The sequence below is a fragment of the Neoarius graeffei genome, chromosome 6, assembly GCF_027579695.1.
Source record: "Neoarius graeffei isolate fNeoGra1 chromosome 6, fNeoGra1.pri, whole genome shotgun sequence".
In the NCBI taxonomy this organism is placed as follows: domain Eukaryota; kingdom Metazoa; phylum Chordata; class Actinopteri; order Siluriformes; family Ariidae; genus Neoarius; species Neoarius graeffei.
In genome coordinates this window covers 83,653,739-83,669,372 of record NC_083574.1, presented here as the reverse complement: position 1 = coordinate 83,669,372, position 15,634 = coordinate 83,653,739, and the positions used below count along the sequence as shown (strand labels likewise).

At 41.1% G+C, this 15,634-nt stretch overlaps 1 protein-coding gene across 2 annotated transcripts in view; it reads left to right on the top strand.

The window, feature by feature from the left end:
* Nucleotides 1-5,143, top strand: part of barx2 (BARX homeobox 2) — a 43,407-nt gene extending 38,264 nt beyond the window's left edge. The window contains exons 4-5 of one of the 2 annotated variants that reach the window (XR_009654904.1): nucleotides 2,652-4,239; nucleotides 4,424-5,143. Coding sequence is in view for 1 of the 2 variants with exons in the window: in XM_060924115.1 (XP_060780098.1) it covers nucleotides 2,652-2,945 (294 nt within the window). In the remaining variant the exon portion in view is untranslated. Of the gene's footprint in view, nucleotides 1-2,651 lie in introns of both variants that reach the window. The other variant, XM_060924115.1, reaches the window with a different exon arrangement.
* The last annotated feature ends 10,491 nt before the right edge of the window (nucleotides 5,144-15,634 follow it).

Genomic DNA, 15,634 nt, shown 5'->3' with positions numbered 1-15,634 from the left:
GTGCCCTCTGGAGGGTGCGCACTCCGGCCCTGCGCAGCTCACAGAGCGCGTGAGTGAAGTGCACAAGCAGTGATTCGGGACTGAGCCGCTGTGTGTGTGATCCCAGCGCATATCACTTACCACTTGCAAGTGGAAGGATGGTAAGCCTAAAGACAATCATAACTACACAATGGGCAGTATTTGCATCAGTATTTGCAGTATTTTCATACTTTTATACTCTTTAATGAAAGGTGATACAAGGCGGAAGTCCGCGCCGTTTTTCAGCAGTCGCGTCACATGACCAACGCCAGCGAATCAGGAAGGTGGATGTCACAGTGACGTTGTCCAATGACGACGCCAGCTAGAGCTCAGCACAGCGTATCCGCGTATTCTCAATGTTTACACAGCACCGGACCAGACACGATCTGGATTGAATGCGTGGACCCTGGCGGATTCCCGTTTCCCGGCGTTTCCAGGCGGTTTAATGTAAACGGACAGTGCATCTGCGAAGAAAACGAGATAGATACAGTCTAATGTAAACTTGGCCTGAGTTTCTGGAGCATCACATTTGTGGGGTCGATTAAATGCTCAAAATGGCCAGAAAAATGTCTTGACTATATTTTCTATTCATTTTCCAACTTATGGTGGTAAATAAAAGTGTGACTTTTCATGGAAAACACAAAATTGTCTGGGTGACCCCAAACTTTTGAACGGTAGTGTAAGTCAAAATGTAGCAGGAAATTCCATTCACTAGAAATATTGATGACATTTCTACTACACCCACACACATCAATGCACTCATCCAATGCAGAGGTGCCAAAACTGCCAACAAGAAGATCCTGGTCATAGTGTGTGTGTGTGTAGGGTGGGGTGAGGCTTTTTCAGACAGACCATAAATTGCTAATTGAAGAACCATAAACTGAAGAAGATTTATTTAACTGTAAATGGATTTACGGCCAACCCGATTGTTATGTAAACAAATTTTATACAATTGTTATCAAATTTATCTCAGTACTTTATACATACAGTATGTCTACTCTGCAGTCTATGTCCCTGTCCCATGTCCGTGCTCTTTTATTCCTTAACAACAAAAGCACATTCCACATTTTTGTAGATCATGAACCCATTTGCATTTCCCCCATTGATATCCAGCTAGACTTTTATTTGGTAGCATGTGAGATAACTGATCTTGTGATACAGTTGAGTTGCACACATTGCAAAACAGTATGCTAGTTCTGGCAGGTGCAATTCTGGAGAGTATGTCTGGGTAAAGTTTGCTCGCTACTTCATTTTTTTCCCCTTGAGAACACAAATAATCTCGGTAGCAAATGTCTATTTTGACTGCTACTTATAATTATTGGCTCCTCCATTTTTGTTTTTATTTTTTTAAACAAAAAAAAGAGAAGCCATGGCTTCTTCTTTTCTACTGGTTCATAAGATACAACTACACATCTTTTACTTCCCATATCCTTTCCCAAAAAGACAGTGAATTGACTTTTCCTTCAGGCAAATGTTATTTGTGTTTGGTCTGATCACTGGTTTGTGTTTGGTCTGACCACCGAAGAAGCAGGGCTTTCATCGCAAATGCTTTGACTAAACTGTAAATATCAGCACTTCTGCTCATGCACTTATATTCAGATCAGGAAAATATGGTATATGTATAATATTTACTCGAGAAAATATTATATATAAGAAGTTCAAAAAGGGGCGGCACGGTGGTGAAGTGGTTAGCGCTGTCGCCTCACAGCAAGAAGATCTGGGTTCGAGCCCTGTGGCCGGCGAGGGCCTTTCTGTGCGGAGTTTGCATGTTCTCCCCGTGTCCGCGTGGGTTTCCTCCGGGTGCTCCGGTTTCCCCGACAGTCCAAAGACATGCAGGTTAGGTTAAATGGTGACTCTAAATTGACCGTAGGTGTGAATGTGAGTGTGAATGGTTGTCTGTGTCTATGTGTCAGCCCTGTGATGACCTGGCGACTTGTCCAGGGTGTACCCCGCCTTTCGCCCGTAGTCAGCTGGGATAGGCTCCAGCTTGCCTGCGACCCTGTAGAACAGGATAAAGCGGCTACAGATAATGAGATGAGATGAGATGAAATTCAAAAAGGTTTTCTACACATATTATACTGTTATTTGAAAAATAAACATTTTCAGTGTCAGGGATTCACGTTTAATTGAAGGAGCTAATGTTCAGGATGTGGTGCTGTTGGAGTTAAAAAGCCTCATAGAGGCTGACTGATTTTTGAGCAATTTTGCTGTGCTATATAGCTTAACCTTGTCATTTGGATGCCTGTATTTCATAACCGAAGTACAAGTAAAATGGACCACCAAGCTACAGAGCAGAAATTCGAACCCTACCATTAAAAATCCATTAGACAGTTTTTAACCCGTACGCCATATACAATGTCGAAAAAGCTTCAGCCTAGAGGCAGTATCCTTAAGTGTGTGTATACACCTCTGTGTTTTAGTCATGAAAGATGATTTATAATACAATGCAGGTCCGTGTCAGTGCGGTCAAAATCTTCTCCATGGACTAAAGCTCTCTAGAAGATTTCCTCTCAGGAATTAATGACCACACATCTTCCTTTAATCACTATAATAACCGCATTGACCTTTGACCTTGGTTTTCATTTGTCATGGTCCCATTAAAGAGCATCTTGTGTCTCTTTGTGTGTCTTCAGGTGCTAAAAGGAGGACACGAGGCCCCGACGAAGCCTAAAGGCAGACCCAAGAAGAACTCCATCCCCACCACGGAGGAGATTGAGGCAGAGGAACGACGGCTCGCCCAACTGGCTGAGGAAGAGGAACAGCTGAGAGGGGAAGTTCAAGCCAGGTTTCAGGAGCAATTCAAAAAAGAAGTGTTTCAGTCACAACCACAAGACCTGAGCACAAGTGGGCAGAGTGAGAACCTCCATTCCCTGAACCTGGAGGTCTCAGATGGTGAACAAGTTCCTCAGTTAACACCAGAGAGCTAAATTAGCGTCTACATCATGCCAAAGACTGAGAGTACCAAAATTGCTTAGTGCCTCCGATCACCATAGCGCCAAAGACATGAAAAGACATTCGGTCTCATTTAAGGAGTAGTGTTTCACTCTGTAATGTTGCTTTACATACTCCTGTGGCTCCTTTTGCAGTATTTTATGATCACCCACGTGCAGCCAAATGTACTTTGACTAAATTCTCCTAATGCAGGTACACCGTGTACCAAACGGACAAACAGTAAGTGTTTATGTTTTATTTTTCCTGAGCGATTTGCTCTCCTACACCATAATGGCTGCCTATTTTATTGCCTGTGTTGTTTGTGTCGTCTGTGTACACCTGTCTCCCACTCTCTGCCAAAGATCATATATCTGAAATATTGAAATACCCTTAGAGGTAATAGTGCCTTTTTTATTGTCACATTCAAACACTTTTTTTTTCCCATTAAGTGCCAGAAATGAGAAAAAAAAAACAACCACAAGTGTACACTTGTACAGGAGGGTTTTTTGTTTGTTTGTTTTAATTTTTTATGATTAGATATGACTTTGTACAGGAAGCTTTGCAAAGGGGGTGGGGGATTAATAAAAATAATTTAGGGTTTAATTAATACTATAAAATGTCTCATCTCATCTCATTATCTGTAGCTGCTTTATCCTGTTCTACAGGGTCGCAGGCAAGCTGGAGCCTATCCCAGCTGACTACGGGCGAAAGGTGGGGTACACCCTGGACAAGTCGCCAGGTCATCACAGGGCTGACACATAGACACAGACAACCATTCACACCTACGGTCAATTTAGAGTCACCAGTTAACCTAACCTGCATGTCGTTGGACTGTGGGGGAAACCGGAGCACCCGGAGGAAACCCACGGCGAGAACATGCAAACTCCGCACAGAAAGGCCCTCACCAGCCACGGGGCTCGAACCCGGACCTTCTTGCTGTGAGGCAACAGCGCTAACCACTACACCACCGTGCCACTGGATTATTATTATTATCATCGTCATCTTGCATATTCCAAAGCACATTTTCTCTATTGGAAAGCTAAAATCTGTTTGGTTTTTGAAAAAGCTTTATGTAATTTCAGGACTTTTTTTTTATATACATGAAAACCTTATTATTTTTTTTTCTTTTTGTAAAATAATAATAATAAATAAATAAATAAATAAATAAATATAAACAGGATTTCTTTTTTTTTAATTTTTTTATACAAAGCCAAAATAATTTTATGTAATTTCAGGACATTTAAGTGGATGACAAGCTACCGAAACACAACATTTGAATATTTTAAAAAGGTGAAAATGATCAAATTATTCTTCCCTCCTTTCTTCCTTTCCTTTAATTAAAAAAAGGATTTCTTTCTTTCTAAAACTAAAACCATGGCCTTGTTTTTTTAAAAGTTGATCTAATTTCAGGACCTTTATACACAAGAGAAATTATATTTGAATAATTGATGCTTTGTATTTATTTTGTTTGTAGGAATCAAGCTTTGTTTAAACTGTATACAACCCTGCAGAAATGACATACTCACATACAATATCTGGGATGATCGTATGGACAGTGTAAAGTATTGCTTTCATGTTTTTTTTTTTTTTTCCCCGTGTTAATATGTTGTGGAGCTGAGACGGGACGGCCATTTGAAGCAGCCTGGCTTTTACGCCTTAAATAAATCCTCTTTACCTGTCAGGGACATGGGCAACTTCATAAATCAGTGTGGCAGCCGGTAAAACGAGGAAACTGACAAATGTGAGTGTGTGCAGGAGGCAGTGTGGCCCGAGGCAGAGGCGCACACACCTCCACCCTGCTGACTGACAATCAACTAGACTGAGATCTCTGCAGCATGCTTCCAGTTCCTGGCTCATTTCTGCCTGATGTACAAAAAAAAAAAAGGAAAAAAAAGTATATATACTTTAATATATATATTAAAGCTCATGCTGTTATTACTTTCTTTTTTTTTTACAGTTTGAAAAAATATCCATTAATATACCGTGAAATATAGATTGATCGAAAATCTAGAAGTGTTTCTGCATAAGCAACTGATTTACTTTTCATTTTTGGGAAAGTCGACTATAAATATTTGTTAACAGTTAGATTTTTTTTTCCCATCTCACCCAATCTGTAATTTCTGCCTACTTGAGTGTGTGTGTGTTTTTTTTCATATTTAATAACATTTAATAAAGAAAATAATCAGTTACTGTACATCAGGGTCAAAAGTCATTCAGAGGTATGTTATGTTACCATTTCAAATGTATGTGGTGGGAAAACTATGGACTTGCATTATAAGTTTGCTGATCTTATTATTCTTTCTCAGTCAAGAATCATGTAAGCAATTTCATCAAGCTGTAAATAATGCTTCGTAAGGTTTAATAATGTTTTACTGTAGTAAACCGAGTGTTATAACACAAGTGTCCTGCACAAACTTTATAGCCAGTAATGTAAATAAAGCCTGTGAAGGATGATACAGCAAATACATAATCAATCGATTGATTAATTTGATTGATTGATACTTAAAAAAAAATAATTAACATTTAACATGTCATCATTGAGGGCGGCATGGTGGTGTAGCGGTTAGCGCTGTCGCCTCACAGCAAGAAGGTCCGGGTTCGAGCCCCGTGGCCGGCGAGGGCCTTTCTGTGTGGAGTTTGCATGTTCTCCCCGTGTCCGCATGGGTTTCCTCCGGGTGCTCCGGTTTCCCCCACAGTCCAAAGACATGCAGGTTAGGTTAACTGGTGACTCTAAATTGAGCGTAGGTGTGAATGTGAGTGTGAATGGTTGTCTGTGTCTATGTGTCAGCCCTGTGATGACCTGGCAACTTGTCCAGGGTGTACCCCGCCTTTCGCCCGTAGTCAGCTGGGATAGGCTCCAGCTTGCCTGCGACCCTGTAGAACAGGATAAAGCGGCTAGAGATAATGAGATGAGATGAGATGTCATCATTGAGTGCATCCTCCAAAGTGAATCATATGTTTAAAAAATTATGACTAAAATGTAATCTTTTCCCTCCATTTAAAAAATATTTTATTTTATATGATAGACAGATAGATAGACTTTATTTCAACAGGGTGGCCCATTCAGCACAGCTGGTATCCATAGGGGCCCTGCAAAACTACACTAAATTACAATTTCAAAAATACAATATGAAACACTCTGTACTAATTTACAACTTCAAGAATACATTACAATAATCTTTAATCATCTCATTAACATATTTAATCTAAAAAAATACTTAAAACTATCATGGTCTTAAGAGGGAAAAAAATGCAATGAAAATTATAAGATAAAAAACTGACAAAAATATAATAATTATACAATATAAATAAGACTATGAAAAATGTGACCTAATGAGCCTTTTACATTGATTTAGAGACGTAGTTGATTTAATATTTGCTGGCAGTGAATTAAAAAGTATTGAACTTGAGTATCTAAAAGTTCGTTTACCGAGCGTAAGCTTAGGTTTTGGTACCGTAAATGCAGGTCAGATTTACGTTGAGTGTTATAACTATGAATCATTGAGTTCCTAGTGAAATAATCGCTCAAATATTAGGAACTACAGTTAGGTCCATATATATTTGGACACTGACACAAATTTTGTTTTTTCACCTGTTTACTGAAACATATTCAGGTTATAGTTATATAATGGGCATGGACATAAAGTCCAGACTTTCAGCTTTCATTTGAGGGTATCCACATTAAAATTGGATGAAGGGTTTAGGAGTTTCAGCTCCTTAAAATGTGCCACTCTGTTTTTAAAGGGACCAAAAGTAATTGGACAATTGACTCAAAGGCTATTTCATGGGCAGGTGTGGGCAATTCCTTTGTTATGTCATTCTCAATTAAGCAGATAAAAGGCCTGGAGTTGATTTGAGGTGTGGTGCTTGCATTTGGAAGATTTTGCTGTGAAGAAAACATGCGGTCAAAGGAGCTCTCCATGCAGGTGAAACAAGCCATCCTTAAGCTGCGAAAACAGAAAAAACCCATCCGAGAAATTGCTACAATATTAGGAGTGGCAAAATCTACAGTTTGGTACATCCTGAGAAAGAAAGAAAGCACTGGTGAACTCATCAATGCAAAAAGACCTGGACACTCACAGAAGACAACAGTGATGGATGATTGCAGAATAATTTCCATGGTGAAGAGAAACCCCTTCACAACAGCCAACCAAGTGAACAACACTCTCCAGGAGGTAGGCGTATCAATATCCAAATCTACCATAAAGAGAAGACTGCATGAAAGTAAATACAGAGGGTTCACTGCACGGTGCAAGCCTCAAGAATAAAAAGGCTAGATTGGACTTTGCTAAAAAACATCTAAAAAAGCCAGCACAGTTCTGGAAGAACATTCTTTGGACAGATGAAACCAAGATCAACCTCTACCAGAATGATGGAAAGACAAAAGTATGGCGAAGGCGTGGTACAGCTCATGATCCAAAGCATACCACATCATCTGTAAAACACGGTGGAGGCAGTGTGATGGCTTGGGCATGCATGGCTGCCAGTGGCACTGGGTCACTAGTGTTTATTGATGATGTGACACAGGACAGAAGCAGCCGGATGAATTCTGAGGTATTCAGAGACATACTGTGTGCTCAAATCCAGCCAAACTGATTGGTCGGCGTTTCATAAGACAGATGGACAATGACCCAAAACATAAAGCCAAAGCAACCCAGGAGTTTATTAAAGCAAAGAAGTGGAATATTCTTGAATGGCCAAGTCAGTCACCTGATCTCAACCCAATTGAGCATGCATTTCACTTGTTAAAGACTAAACTTCAGACAGAAAGGCCCACAAACAAACAGCAACTGAAAACTGCTGCAGTAAAGGCCTGGCAGAGCATTAAAAAGGAGGAAACACAGCATCTGGTGATGTCCATGAGTTCAAGACTTCAGGCAGTCATTGCCAACAAAGGGTTTTCAACCAAGTATGAGAAATGAACATTTTATTTACAATTATTTAATTTGTCCAATTACTTTTGAGCCCCTGAAATGAAGGGATTGTGTTTAAAAAATGCTTTAGTTCCTCACATTTGTATGCAATCATTTTGTTCAACCCACTGAATTAAAGCTGAAAGTCTGAACTTCAACTGCATCTGAATTGTTTTGTTCAAAATTCATTGTGGTAATGTACAGAACCAAAATTAGAAAAATGTTGTCTCTGTCCAAATATTTATGGACCTAACTGTAAATTACAAAGGCATTTAATACCAGCAAACACTCATTGTTTTGTTTGTCTCTAAATCAGAGATGGGTTTCCCAAAAGCCTCTTAACGCTAAGAACATCTTGACTAGGCAAGACAGTGTTCATTGTGATGCTCGTTCTACCATTTAACGATGATCTTTGTGCTACGATGCTTTTGGGAAACCCACCCTAGTCCAGTTTAAAACTTCTATCGCATCTTTAGGTGGTGTTTACATTAGACCGTATCCGTATCGTTTTCGTTGCAGATGCACTGTCCGTGCACATTAAAACGCCGGAAAACGACGCCACTGGCGGAACAGTTTGAATCCGCCAGGGCCCACGTATTCAACCCAGTACGTATCTGATCCGGTGCTGTGTAAACATTGAGGAACGAGGATACGCAGTGCTGAGCTCTAGCTGACGTCGTCATTGGACAACGTCACTGTGACATCCACCTTCCTGATTCGCTGGCGTTGGTCATGCCACGTTGGTCATGTGAATGAGCAATACAGGAAGTGTGTTGAGGAAGTCATTAAGTGAATGAGCAATACAGGAAGTGTGTTGGTTACCGTAGCACTAAATAGTCTTGTTGTAATCGCAAAAAACGGCCGTTCTGCGAGGTGAAGAGTGTACCGAACACTGTTAGATCCTTCTAGCATAAACACGAAGGCCATACACGGTGTAAAAAAAGGCGTTATTGTAGTACCAGTACCGCCGATAACAGACTGGCATACTTCATTTTTTACAACGACATCCTTCCACTTGCAAGTGGTGAGTGACTTGCACATGCCCGATATACACTGGGATCATGTGACGTGCCGTCTAATTAGTCATGTGATTAGCGTATCCGTGTATTGGCGTTGCTGTGTGCACGGGGAACGGTTTTGTTGCAGGCACAGAAATTTTGTGTGTGTACGCGAATCGTTTTAAAAACGTTAATCTGATGATCCGCTGATTCGAAATAATGTAAACAGGAGAGGAGTCTCGTCTGGTGATACCGCGAGCAGCTCGATTTTGTAGCTTCTGAAAGTTCGTGCAACTTCCAACGGATAAACTACCCCATGCACCGTCAGCATGGCTTAGAACCGGTTCAGTTATACTACAGTAAACATATTTTGCAGCTTTGAAAGTGAGACAGGGTCGATAGTAAACACATGCATGATAATATTAGTATTTAATTATTTATAGGACGTTATTAGAGGTTTATAACTAAGGCATTATTAGTTTTTTTTTTTTTAAGAATGCTTACAAGGAGTCATTACTAACTTAATGAACTATGAACAAAATAATCACAGCACAGTTATAATGATTTATGAATATAGGCTTCATAAAAATCTCTCTCTCTCTCTCTTAAGGAAGCATTAGGAAAAAATTCCTGGACCCATTTCATTTCACACTGGCCTCTTAAGCTTTTCACTGACATCCGTAAATCTGTTCAATCAAACCCAAGTCCCTGAATTCAGTTTTTCCCAGTTCCTGTAATAGGGTTATTTCATTCATAAAACACTTAATTCATCCTTTTCTGTGCTACGGCAAGTTACAGCAAACCCACGGCTTATTAATAATGCTTTATCCTTCCCTACACAAATAATTCATCCTTTCTTTTGGTTGACACAGCGTAACCTGTTCAATTACAAATAAACTGAAGGCATAGGCTAGGGTGTGTTGTAACACGTTTAATCCCCCCCCCCCCCCCCCCCCCCCCGCCCTATTTTAAACCTGAACGATTTCACAGCGAGCCCATCCAACAGGTTTGGAGTGTGCAACGTATTTATGTGGGCTGATGGCATTCATGCATGATTGATGGAATAAATATTATGAGCTAACAGTGTATTTGCACACCCTGCACACGTACACGTACACACACACACACACACTGAACATGCTTTCAGCTACAATTAATGGTTCCACTTCCAACTGTGTGTGTGTGTGTGTGTGTGGTTCTCGGAACGTGTCTTGCATTTAGATCATACAGTTCTTTTTGAGTACTTGTGTGCATGCCATTGTTTGTGCGTGCGTATGTGTGTGTGGTTCTTGGAGCGTCTTGCATTTAGATCAGACAGCTCTTTCTGAGCATTTGTATGTGTGTGTGTGTGTGTGTGTGTGTGTGTTTCTCGGAACAAGACTTGCATTTAGATCATACGGTTCTTTCTGAGCATTTGTTTGCATGCCATTGTGTATGTGTGTGCTTATGTGTATGTATGTTTGCATGTGTGCAAGGTAAAGATGAGGGTAAAAGCAGGCCTGAGGCAAAGTAAGGCAAGGAAACTCAAAGTAAAATACTGGGTCAGCAGTTATTAATGAACAATGTCATGAAAAGTAGTGCACTGCTTAGACTCATCTGCTTTAGTAAATATGAAGCAAGAGTCAGTAGCTCTCTACCACCACTATATGAGAAGTATTATTGCTTTGCATTATTAATTGCAGTAACTTGGAACGTATAAATGAAAAGAGTATAATGGCTAGGAGATGCATAACACAATAACATTACCATAACACAAAGCAAACGTCCCGAAAACCAGCTGTACGATTTTGGGCCAGTTTTGGTTTCGCTGACAAGTATTTACATTGTACAAGAATTTTTGACGTCAGGGACCTGTTACAGCATATTATTCTATCGACATTCACTGGATATGAGCATTTGTGCGCTCTGATTGGTTACTCTACTACAAGGCTATCAGCTCATATCCCGTGAGTAGAGAAACAAAATGGCCGAGCGTGTTGCTGAACCAACCGAGGACAAAATAAAAACTCTACTCGAAAACAAAACCACAAAAACAACCAAAAATGCAACGAAATATGGAATGAAAGTATTTGATGGTAAGAACGTATCTTTTCTTAAAAATCATTTTTCAAGAATTATTATTATTATTATTATTATTATTATTATTATTATTATAGCATTTTCACAAATTGCTCTGGTCATTTCGCCGGTTTGTTTATATTCTTCGTCTTTAAGCATTGAAATTTGTTGAATTTTTTTAGACTGGTTCAAAAACTCAAAGAAGTTTGAAAATTACAGAACTGGAATGTTCAAGGAAGAATGATATAAATGTCTAAAGCTATTCTATACCTCGGCATGACAGCAAGATGGCACTTTCTACAAAACAAAAAAAAAATGACACTAAAGTCAATTCATGCAGTCATCGATAGGGTTTTAAGAAGTCCACCTCAGTGGAAATGATTTTGTTGGATGTTTTGTATGAAGTTTTTATTTATCGAATTTGCAAAAAAAATGCTCTGTTTTTCAAAATCCAGTGCATGTGGATAAAATAAAACAATTATTCCACGAAATCGAGTCATACATGAGCTGATAGCTGACAAGGTGCGTAGCTACACGTTTCGTTGGCTATCAGCTCATGTACAACTCGATTTTGTGGAATAATTGTTGATCGGTCCTGCACACCGGCTTGGAGGAATTTTAGCCCATTCCTCCGTACAGAACAGCTTCAACTCTGGGATGTTGGTGGGTTTCCTCACATGAACTGCTTGCTTCAGGTCCGTCCACAACATTTTGATTGGATTAAGGTCAGGACTCTGACTTGGCCATTCCAAAACATTAACTTTATTCTTCTTTAACCATTCTTTAGGAGAACGACTTGTGTGCTTAGGGTCGTTGTCTTGCTGCATGACCCACCTTCTCTTGAGATTCAGTTCATGGACAGATGTCCTGAAATTTTCCTTTAGAATTTGCTGGTATAATTCAGAATTCATTGTTCCATCAGTGATGGCAAGCCATCCTGGCCCAGATGCAGCAAAACAGGCCCAAACCACCACCATGTTTCACAGATGGGATAAGGTTCTTATGCTAGAATGCAGTGTTTTCCTTTCTACAAACATAACACTTCTCATTTAAACCAAAAAATTAAAATTCTATTTTAGTCTCATCTGTCGACAAAACATTTTTCCAATATTCTTCTGGCTTGTCCACGTGATCTTTAGCAAACTGCAGACAAGCAGCAATGTTCTTTTTGGAGAGCAGTGGCTTTCTCCTTACAACCCTGCCATGCACACCATTGTTGTTCAGTGTTCTCCTGATGGTGGACTCATGAACATTAACATTAGCCAATGTGAGAGAGGCCTTCAGTTGCTTAGAAGTTACCCTGGGGTCCTTTGTTACCTCACCAACTATTACACGCCTTGCTCTTGGAGTGGTCTTTGTTGGTCGACCACTCCTGGGGAGGGTAACAATGGTCTTGAATTTCCTCCATTTGTACACAATCTGTCTGATTGTGGATTGGTGGAGTCCAAACTCTTTAGAGATGGTTTTGTAACCTTTTTCAGCCTGATGAGCATCAACAACGCTTTTTTTTGAGGTCCTCAGAAATCTCCTTTGTTCGTGCCATGATACACTTCCACAAACATGTGTTGTGAAGATCAGACTTTGATAGATCCCTGTTCTTGAAATAAAACAGGGTGCCCACTCACACCTGATTGTCATCCCATTGATTGAAAACACCTGACTCTAATTTCACCTTCAAATTAACTGCTAATCCTAGAGGTTCACATACTTTTGCCACTCACAGATATGTAATATTGGATCATTTTCCTCAATAAATAAATGGCCAAGTATAATATTTTTGTCTTATTTGTTTAACTGGGTTCTCTTTATCTTCTTTTAGGACTTGTGTGAAAATCTGATGATGTTTTAGGTCATATTTATGCAGAAATATAGAAAATTCTAAAGGGTTCGAGCACCACTGTAAACTTTCAAGCACCACTGTAAGCACTAAAAATGCTACATTTTATTTTGTCTAAACTAGCATAACTCTAAATATATGCAATCATTTTGGTAACGGGCACTAAATAAAGAGTTTATGAATCAAACATGGTGTAATTCACTATTTTGTGCTCTTTGAAACTTATGAAAATGTAATGAAAAACTGCTAGAAGCAATAACATGCACAGTTCATCATGCAGCCTTCATACTCACACAATAAATGTCAGGTTTTGATCAAGTTGGATAGCTATGTCTGTCTTTTAAATAAGCCCCAGGGTGAACAACCAACACCAGCCAATCAAAAGAACGAAAAATTTATGGCATCATCACCACAAGTCTGAGCCATTGGCTCATCTTCATTTGAGCCATTCTGGATTAAATTAATATAAGCTAAACTGATCAGCCAATATTCTGCAATGTATATATAATTCTATATAATTCTGCACAAAATGTTTCCTCATGGGCGGGATGGTGGTGTAATGGTTAGCACTGTCGCCTCACAGCAAGAAGGTCCTGGGTTCGCGCCCAACAGCCGGTGAGGGCCTTTCTGTGTGGAGTTTGCATGTTCTCCCTGTGTCTGTGTGGGTTTCCTCCGGGTGCTCTGGTTTCCCCCACAGTCCAAAGACATGCAGGTTAGGTTAACTGGTGACTCTAAATTGACCGCAGGTGTGAATGGTTTTTTTGTCTCTATGTGTCAGCCCTGCAATAACCTGGTGACTTGTCCAGGGTGTACCCTGTCTCTCACTCATAGTCAGCTGGGATAGGCTCCAGCTTGCCTGCTACCCTGTAGAACAGGATAAGTGGCTACAGATGATGTATAGATGTTTCCTCATGCTAACTCGTCCCCTTTACAGCAAGTTTTTTTTTTTTTTAGCAGAGCTTCTGCGGAGCCCTGTAGGCATAGAGTGTGGATACATAAAGAAACCCATCGAGTTGTGCAAGCCTGCTATATAGTGTTATAGTAATTATAATTGTAGTAATTACCAGTCGGGGCGGCACGGTTGTGTAGTGGTTTGCGCTGTCACCTCACAGCAAGAAGGTCCGGGTTCGAGCCCCGTGGCCGGCGAGGGCCTTTCTGTGCGGAGTTTGCATGTTCTCCCCGTGTCCGCATGGGTTTCCTCCGGGCGCTCCGGTTTCCCCCACAGTCCAAAGACATGCAGGTTAGGTTAACTGGTGACTCTAAATTGACCGTAGGTGCGAATGTGAGTGTGAATGGTTGTCTGTGTCTATGTGTCAGCCCTGTGATGACCTGGCAACTTGTCCAGGGTGTACCCCGCCTTTCACCCGTAGTCAGCTGGGATAGGCTCCAGCTTGCCTGCGACCCTGTAGAACAGGATAAAGCGGCTAGAGATAATGAGATGAGATGAGATAATTACCAGTCATACACACCAACGAGTGGCCAGTGGTAATTACTAACACTGGTCACCAGGCGGTGTGTATGACTAGTAATTACTAACACTCGCCACTAGACAGTGTTAGTAATTATCCATCCATCCATTATCTGTAGCCACTTATCCTGTCCTAAAGGGTTGTAGGCAAGCTGGAGCCTATCCCAGCTGACTATGGGCGAGAGGCGGGGTACACCCTGGACAAATCGCCAGGTCATCGCAAGGCTAACACAGACACAGACAACCATTCACGCTCACATTCACACCTACGGTCAATTTAGAGCCACCAGTTAGCTTAACCTGCATGTCTTTGGACTATGGGGGAAACCGGAGCACGCGGAGGAAACTCACGTGGACAAGGGGAGGGCATGCAAACTCCACACATCCTGGGCTCAAACCCAGGACCTTCTTGCCATGAGGCGACAGTGCTAATCACTACACCACCGTGTCACCCGTGTTAGTAATTACCAGTCATGTACACTCACCGGCCACTTTATTAGGTACACCTGTCCAACTGCTCGTTAACACTTAATTTCTAATCAGCCAATCACATGGCGGCAACTCAGTGCATTTAGGCATGTAGACATGGTCAAGACAATCTCCTGCAGTTCAAACCGAGCATCAGTATGGGGAAGAAAGGTGATTTGAGTGACTTTGAACGTGGCATGGTTGTTGGTGCCAGAAGGGCTGGTCTGAGTATTTCAGAAACTGCTGATCTACTGGGATTTTCACGCACAACCATCTCTAGGGTTTACAGAGAATGGTCCGAAAAAGAAAAAATATCCAGTGAGCGGCAGTTCTGTGGGCGGAAATGCCTTGTTGATGCCAGAGGTCAGAGGAGAATGGCCAGACTGGTTCGAGCTGATAGAAAGGCAACAGTGACTCAAATAACCACCCGTTACAACCAAGGTAGGCAGAAGAGCATCTCTGAACGCACAGTACGTCGAACTTTGAGGCAGATGGGCTACAGCAGCAGAAGACCACGCCGGGTGCCACTCCTTTCAGCTAAGAACAGGAAACTGAGGCTACAATTTGCACAAGCTCATCGAAATTGGACAATAGAAGATTGGAAAAATGTTGCCTGGTCTGATGAGTCTCGATTTCTGCTGCGACATTCGAATGGTAGGGTCAGAATTTGGCGTCAACAACATGAAAGCATGGATCCATCCTGCCTTGTATCAACGGTTCAGGCTGGTGGTGGTGGTGTAATGGTGTGGGGAATATTTTCTTGGCACTCTTTGGGCCCCTTGGTACCAATTGAGCATCGTTGCAACGCCACAGCCTACCTGAGTATTGTTGCTGACCATGTCCATCCCTTTATGACCACAATGTACCCAACTTCTGATGGCTACTTTCAGCAGGATAATGCGCCATGTCATAAAGCTGGAATCATCTCAGACTGGTTTCTTGA